At 41.4% G+C, this 7,593-nt stretch overlaps 1 protein-coding gene across 2 annotated transcripts; it reads left to right on the forward strand.

Annotated features, from left to right (window-relative positions):
• Window positions 1-1,467: 1,467 nt before the first annotated feature.
• Window positions 1,468-7,476, forward strand: bri3 (brain protein I3). 2 transcript variants are annotated; one of them, XM_070922845.1, is made up of 4 exons: window positions 1,468-1,984; window positions 2,076-2,095; window positions 3,505-3,616; window positions 6,116-7,476. In XM_070922845.1, the coding sequence occupies exons 1-4, from the start codon at window positions 1,854-1,856 to the stop codon at window positions 6,246-6,248; spliced, it is 396 nt and encodes a 131-aa protein (XP_070778946.1). In that variant the 5' UTR covers window positions 1,468-1,853; the 3' UTR covers window positions 6,249-7,476. The 2 variants fall into 2 exon arrangements, with proteins under 2 accessions (XP_070778946.1, XP_070778945.1); XM_070922844.1 differs by lacking the exon at window positions 2,076-2,095 and having other exon boundaries at window positions 1,468-2,001; window positions 3,508-3,616.
• Window positions 7,477-7,593: the final 117 nt, after the last annotated feature.

The raw sequence follows: 7,593 nt of genomic DNA on the forward strand, positions 1-7,593 counted from the left end.
GAAGTGTCGCTCTGATTGGTTGACACTCTGCCGGAGTGCGGGATCCCTCGCTCCTATTGGTTGGAACACAGGAGCTCCTGGTGTTTCTTTTCCGACGGCCGCAGGTGATTGACGCGCACATTTCAATAATTTATTCAGCGCCAAATTAATTATTGAAGCGCAGAGGTGGTTTGACTTGTTTGGCTACAGTATATTTAATGCAGAGAAGCCACTGTGGCCTGTGTCCGCACCTAAACAGACAAGAGCAAGAGCAGACAGCCTGACAACAGTGACAGATAAAGACTGAGTGGTGCACAGAAACTTTAATTTATTTGGTGAAGTATTTTACTTGAGTATTTTCATTTTCTGCTACTTTATACTTCCACTCCTACAATTCAGAAGGAACTATTGTACATTTTACTCAACTACATGTATTAGATAACTTTCGTTACTTTGCAGATTCAGATTGATAGTACAAAATATAATCAACAAATAAATTATGATGTATTATTATAGGTTAAGATAAAACTTATCTTACTTAAGGTATGAAAAGTACTCACTGTGATAAATTATTATATGTGACATTATCAGATTTGTCTCTGTAAATTGTAAACAAATACAAATAGCACAAAGGAATAAATATTGAATAGGTATAGGGGTATAAAGTACTACAGTACTTTCTATACATAAAGTGGGTTTTGTACAGTATATGCAAGTATACAGAATGTATTGTGTAGGATTTTTGACAATGATGGATGATAAATCCACCGATTTATATCAGTTAAGTTTTCACGTCGCCAAAGCCTTCTTGTGATCTAGAAAACTCCAGATACTGTAGGTAAAGTCACATAAACCCCTGCCACCTTTCAAAATGTGCAAACAAAGCCCCTCATAAATAAATGAAACGTTATTTGCATATCAAATTAATTTTTTATTTGTCTTTTTAACATCGAATTATGGCCTGGGCTAGTTGGATAGTTTTTTTTTATATTGATTTTAAATGGGTCCCATGAACAGGACTTTTTTTTTTTTTTTTAAATATCCTGTTGCCGTTTTATTCACTTTCATCCTCCCCAAACCTGCACCCTCATCCTCTGATTAAATCTGAGGATGTGAATCCAACATTATGCAACATTAAGGGTAGCCCACTCACAATCAGGACAGCAATTATGTAAGTCACAGTGAAAACAAGTCCACACATGCTCCTCACCCAGACACTGGGAACTAATAACCTAATGCACTGTATGTATGTATTGTATTCCAATGACTGTATCACGTATAGGCCTATCAATCGCGTGCTCGTGAGATAAAGGCTCTGCAGTGCACGAGCTGCATGCAGCAGCTGCAGCACCACCACAGCCTTTCATTTTCCTGAACTGTCGCTTTAAGAAGCCTTTCAGTGCGCAGAGGCGCTACAGCAGCGCATCACATGATTCCTCTCTTGTGACAATCCAGACAGAAAGGAAAAGCCTTTCTGACTTCCAGCTGAGTTACAAGGTGCTGCGATGACATCTCACTGTTGTTTTGGTACCAGCGGACCAAATACGAGGAGGGAAATGGAGTTAAGTTAACCATTACCAGACTGACTCAGCCCATTCCTGTTTTCAAAGTGGACATTTGGTAAATATTTGAGGGTTGTTGCGCCGACGGAGACAAAGTTGGCGCATGGAGAGGGACGAAGTTTCATTTTTGCGCAGCGTCTTTTCTTTGTTTTCTTTGTTTTTGTCGCCACTGCGTGTCAGCCAACGTAGCACGGCTTTTCGGGCAACTACAGCCAAGTAGCCGGAGTTCAGTCGTTGGCCCTCTCTGTTGCAGAGTTAATTAAGTTCACAGCAGAGGACGAGACAACTTGAGGACGCATTACGTCGGGTGAGATGGTGGACAGCAAACCTCTCCTTCAGGACAGACCTCCCGCCTACAACGCCGTCCCCGGGGCTTATGAGTACGGCCCGCAGCAGCAACACAGCTATGGGGCCATCCCCCAGCCGGCCCCGCCGCCCTACCCGTACCCCGACGGCCAAGGCAAGTAGCCCCCGTTCCTGCTGCACACTCACACGGTCCTCACGTTTACCAGAAAGTAACCCAGACGGGAAGAGAGCTTTCCCCTCTGCCCACTTCCGGCTTCGCTTAAAGGAAAGATGATAGTTCACTTTGTTTCTGGGAGCGTCACAAAGTCAAAGGGAACATTTTAAACCACCGTCTGAGAGTTGAAGTTACAAAAACCGTGAAAGAGCGATTAGTTTCGTGTATCAGGTGCTCTAATAGTGCGCATGCGCGGTATGACAATAGCGGTCCTATGCTTGTTGTTCATACTGACCAGTTATTTAATCAATTATAAAATATGCGCCCTTTTTATAGTTAGTGTAAGCCTTAAATAACCAATAAAGTTTATAGTCAGATGATTTCCAGTGTCAGCCAATCCTCATTTGTAGGAAGCTGCAAAACATGTTAATGTTGGCACTGTGCTACTGTATTTCCTGGTTTTGTACAGTATATGTCTGCTCTGTGTGATGTTATCTGACTGTGGTTGAATAAGAGCTGCAGTGCGTCTGACAAGGAAGTCAGACTGTCCTGAAATGAAGTCTCCTTTCTTGTAATTGCATGTAATTTCCTGTTTGCTCAGCCACATGGGTTTGATCTGAAACTCTCTCAGTCTGTTGCTGCAGCTGAAAGGGATGACTCTTGTAAAACAGTGTAGGTTTATATATTCAGCTATACTGTGTTCTGTTCGGGTTTTAGTCTCTCTCACAGGTCCTTAAAAGGTGTAAAAATACCATTAAAGGTGTTGGTAAACATTTCTGAGAATGCAGGTGTCTTTATGGTATCAAAGTTCACTGTGTCACACAACTGCAGATGTTAACAAGAGGTAAAAGAAAAATCAATATGGCCTGAGAGAGAGTCCCTACAAACACACTCGCAACACAGTCACTCTCTAATCAGCTCTCATTTAACCCATTCTTTGACTTTCTCCAGCCAGTGTTTTATTTATAGCAACTTAATTATGAGATGAGCCTTTTTGAGAGCTGTTTATTACTGAAAGGAAGGCATGATTGATTGAACATTGTTTGTTTTACTATGAATCAGTCTTGTTATCCTGAACATATTGGAACAGAATACACAAAGTACATTCTCACAAACCTTGACATTTACTTGTTCAAGCTTATTTCCATGCCAGTAGATCAGTTTCAGATTACTTAATGCTGGACTGAAGCTCTATTTAACTCGACGTTGAAAAGGCAGATAGCAACTTGCACAACCTGCACATCGACTCCTTTCATTGTGTTGGTGCTTAAAGAAGTTTATTAGCTTGTTCTGTTACTATCTACTCAAGCACCTTGTTGACTGTGTGGCTGAACCTGTTCACTGATAAGTGTGAATGTGTGTCACACTGCTGAGTGTGCAGGGTCACATTCATACTGATATCCCCCGAATAAAACTTTTAAATTAAAAATCAAAGCACAGCATGGTATTTTGTCTAATTATTAAATATTATATAACATGTATGCCATCTCCTTCTGTCACCCACAGGATACCCATCAGCCCAAATGGGGCCTGCGGTCGCCCAGCAGCCCTATACTGGGACTTACACCATCATCCAACCCTCTGTAGTGGTGGTGGGAGGCTGCCCTGCCTGCAGGTGAGGCTACACACACACACACACACACACACACACACACACACACACACACACACACACACACACACACACACACACACACACACACACACACACACACACACTGATGAGAATCACTGACACGAGATACTGCAGCCCACTAATGATAATGAGACCTTTCACTGACAGCCTTTAGATTAGCTTGTGGTTAAAGATGAGTCCCATGGTCACTGTGACTAAGCTGGTTTCTGAGCGCAGTTCCTTATCCTTATACTTTCTGTCTGTGTGTGTCTTTTATTTGCCTTCATACACTTTTGCCATCTGTATGTGTATTTTCATTGTTCCTGCGTGTGTCTTGTCAGGCCTACAGCAGTGTGACCTAACGCTAAGAGGTCATGACTTTCTGTTTTTAGAAGGTTTTATGTTGGTTTCACTGTGCCTGAGTCAACATCCTGTCAGTCAGATGATTTCGGCCTCAAACATGTGACGGAGTTGGTCAGGCCACACGGGGGCCCAAGGTGGATACAGGACGCAACTCACAAGAGCACCAAATGGAAATCAGATGTCCTCCCTCTGGTTTGAATTTGAATAATGTAATATGTATATATCTGTTCCAGGAACTTCAGGGACCTTCTTGTGTAGCTTTTCATTTCACAGCACTGCAGCAGGATTGTTTCTTGTCACGGGGTGAATGCACTGCTGGTTTTACTTTAACTGAAAGTTATATGGTGTTTTATGTGTTTTGCTTTGTAATTTTCATGACTGGCAGTCTCTGAAACTTACTGTAATATGAAATTATATAGTTACAAAAAAAAGGGGGGAACACCTCAGAAATGAGGTTGACTGTTAGAAATAAGAGCACTGACTCATGTTCTTCTTTCTTTTTATTATCTGGCTGTTAAGTTAACATATTTTTTTGTATCAACCCTATATTACTTAAAGCACCCTAAACACGCTACTCCATGACTCTTGCATGTACACACCAGTATGTTGTGTATGTAAGTGTTGAAAGAGGCTACTACAGGCAGCATGTGCATCATGGCCGTGTTTCTTCGGTCAATGAAAGCCTCTGCTCCTGGCACCAGTGTACAGATAAGTTGTTTGAATACAAATACTTCCATCATGGCACAGCAGCAGGTGTGCGGTGCCACGACAGACCAGACCTGTTTGATTACAAAGTCATGTAGACAAGCCTTGTTTTAGAGTCAATCATCACTGCAGCAGAATCTAATATTATCTGTGTAATTAAGGCCTATTTATCAAGATTATTTCAATTTTAATCCATATCTATGTGACACTCTCCAGTAGCATCAGCAGTAAGTGCTTTCTTTAGGATCTAGCTTGACACATTGCATTTGTTAATTCCTCCTCGAGGCCTCCAGCAGATTTCCTGGCAGTGCTGGTCGGCGTGCTGCAGTCATGAGACCACGGTTAGCACTTTGTTTACTGTGACTCTGGATTAAAGCTGCTCTGAGTCAAGTTGCTTCATGTTCTGACAGATATTTGGTTATTGTCGATGTTAGATATTGTAAAAGGTTAGATGTGTGTTTAGACAGTGAAAACGCAGTCTTTTACGATGTTAGACTTTGGTAGATTCCAGTGGCAAATATCTGACTTGTTCTTATCTAATTAGTACTTTGTTTCTTAACTATTAAGATGTTTAATGATTGTCTTTCTGCCTCTGGTCCCCACAGTGAGGCTATGATTGAGCTCTGTGGGGAAAGGAGAACAATGGAAAAGGGAAAACAGCACCTTTCTAAAGAATTTGCAAATTGAACTTTTTGTTCTTTCAAACTAAGAAGTGTTGATGGTTGTTTATGGTGAAATGTCAGAACATGGCTCAGATTGGCAGTAATAAAGAGAGACTGCAGATGAGAATTCAGTAAACATTTGGAAATATAATCACTTGTGATACTGGTCAGTAGATGTGACCTGCCAGGGCGGGTTTAGAAACCTTTGAACGTGGGGCACAATCTTAAAGAAGGGGGGCACATTTGTAAAATTAGTTAAAATGTGACTGGAGACTGGTTGTTGGCAATGGCAAACTACATTATTAATAGTTACATTGTTTATTCAGTGTAATACAGGAATAAACAACTTTAAATATTCTGATATGAAACTATAACAATGAATAGCTGCTATTTGTAACTCCAAACAACCTACAGCCATGGACAGATTATGAGACAACGGGTCCTTGGACACAGACATGTAAAAGGTCCCCCACCCCTCTTACTGTACATAGGAGCGAGACACCCAGAGACACATAAAAAGATCTCAAACCTCGTGGCGTCATCGTTTATAGTCGTTTTGTGTCTATTTGTATCATTCTGCAACCCCTTGTGGTCACTTTGCTCTTTGTTGTTTTATGTCCCTTTATGGTTGTTTGAGTCTCTTTGTGGTTGTTTGACTTTCCAACAAGAAACTTTTAACAGTCATACAGATGTTCTGGTCCTGCATCAGTATTTCTGTTTGTTCTGTGTTCCTTACTAATGCTTCCCGTCGCGCGTGTGTGTGTGTCAGAGTTGGCGTCCTGGAGGATGACTTCACTTGCCTGGGGATCCTGTGTGCCATCTTCTTCTTCCCCCTGGGTCTCCTCTTCTGCTTCGCACTGCGTCAGAGAAGGTGTCCCAACTGTGGCGCCACCTTCGGCTAGAGGGACCAAACCACAGCTCATGCACCTGCTCATGCTCCCATGCATATACACGCACACACCTACACACACATAATCTAGCATTTTTTGTGTCTTTTATTTTGTTATCTTTTCTTAATATTGCACATTGCTGTTGCCATTATGTTATGTACAACAAATGATCAAGATATTGCCATGAATTATGATGTGAGTTTTTATTAGAGGAACGTTTAGAGATCTGATTTCATCTGCTAGTTGAGGATGTATTCTAGCATATGTATCGTGTCCAGCTGTTGTCAGTGCCTTCACTACATGCTGAGTGATCATCAGAGATTCCATCAGTCATGATCTCTTCTTCCGCAGATTCCTTTATGTTTCGTCAAGCCAGAATCAACTGAGGTACATGTAGTTTTTGTGGCCAAGTATTTTTTTCTTCCTTTTTGTTTGTCTTTGCTGGCACGCTGCGTACATATTCTTTGGTTAACATTGTGCTTAGTAACATTGTACTCACCACAGCATCCATGTAGATCACCGATGTATTAGCTTTTTTCCGGAACCCTTTTTTTTTTTTTGGCTGAGTGTGTCACATGGAATAACACATACATGTTTAAAATAAGTCCCGGCTGAAACGATGGACTTGCCTCGGACAGGAAGCCTGCGCCAGTTTGTCTGTTTTCGTTGATATTATTTCGTGGGGCCATATTTGCACTGACCGTTTGTTTGATGATTATTCTGCTGGGTTGTGCTTTTCCAGGGCCAATGCAGAGCTCAGGTACATACAATCTGAAATGCCCTCGACTTTACAACCTCAATCACTGTTTGACTTGGGACTTCTACCTACTTTTAAGAGGAAAACCGTAAGAGGGGAGCGCAGACTCCTCCTTTAATGTGCAGAGTTTCACTTTGAGGAAGCATGCTGAGAGTAAAAGCTGAAGAAATCTCTCAATAATGTGTATAATCTCTGGATTTTTATCTTAGTACTCTGTGACAAGTCACCCTGCCCCATTTCTCCCAACCAGACAATCAGTCGAGAATGTCTATGTCCCTGTGTCTGCAGTATCTCCATGTCTACGTCTTCCATCGCAGCAACATGTTATATAACTGTCTATGGCAGAAGAAAGAGAGATAGAACTGGGTGGGAGGGATTTTAAGAAGATCTTCTTGCTTTAGAAAACACACTACGCACGCTCTTACGATTGAGGTTCTTACTTTTTATATATGAGTTACTGTAATTAAAAATGAATGCTACTTATGCTTTTGACTACTTGCTTGATTTGATCCTTTTTCAAATGGGTGAACGTTACTCCCTGTAAATACACTGAAACACAACATTAACAATAACATTCAAACAGACACTTTATGCAGATTA

This window comes from Enoplosus armatus, chromosome 17 (assembly GCF_043641665.1).
Source record: "Enoplosus armatus isolate fEnoArm2 chromosome 17, fEnoArm2.hap1, whole genome shotgun sequence".
Taxonomy (NCBI): Eukaryota; Metazoa; Chordata; class Actinopteri; order Centrarchiformes; family Enoplosidae; genus Enoplosus; species Enoplosus armatus.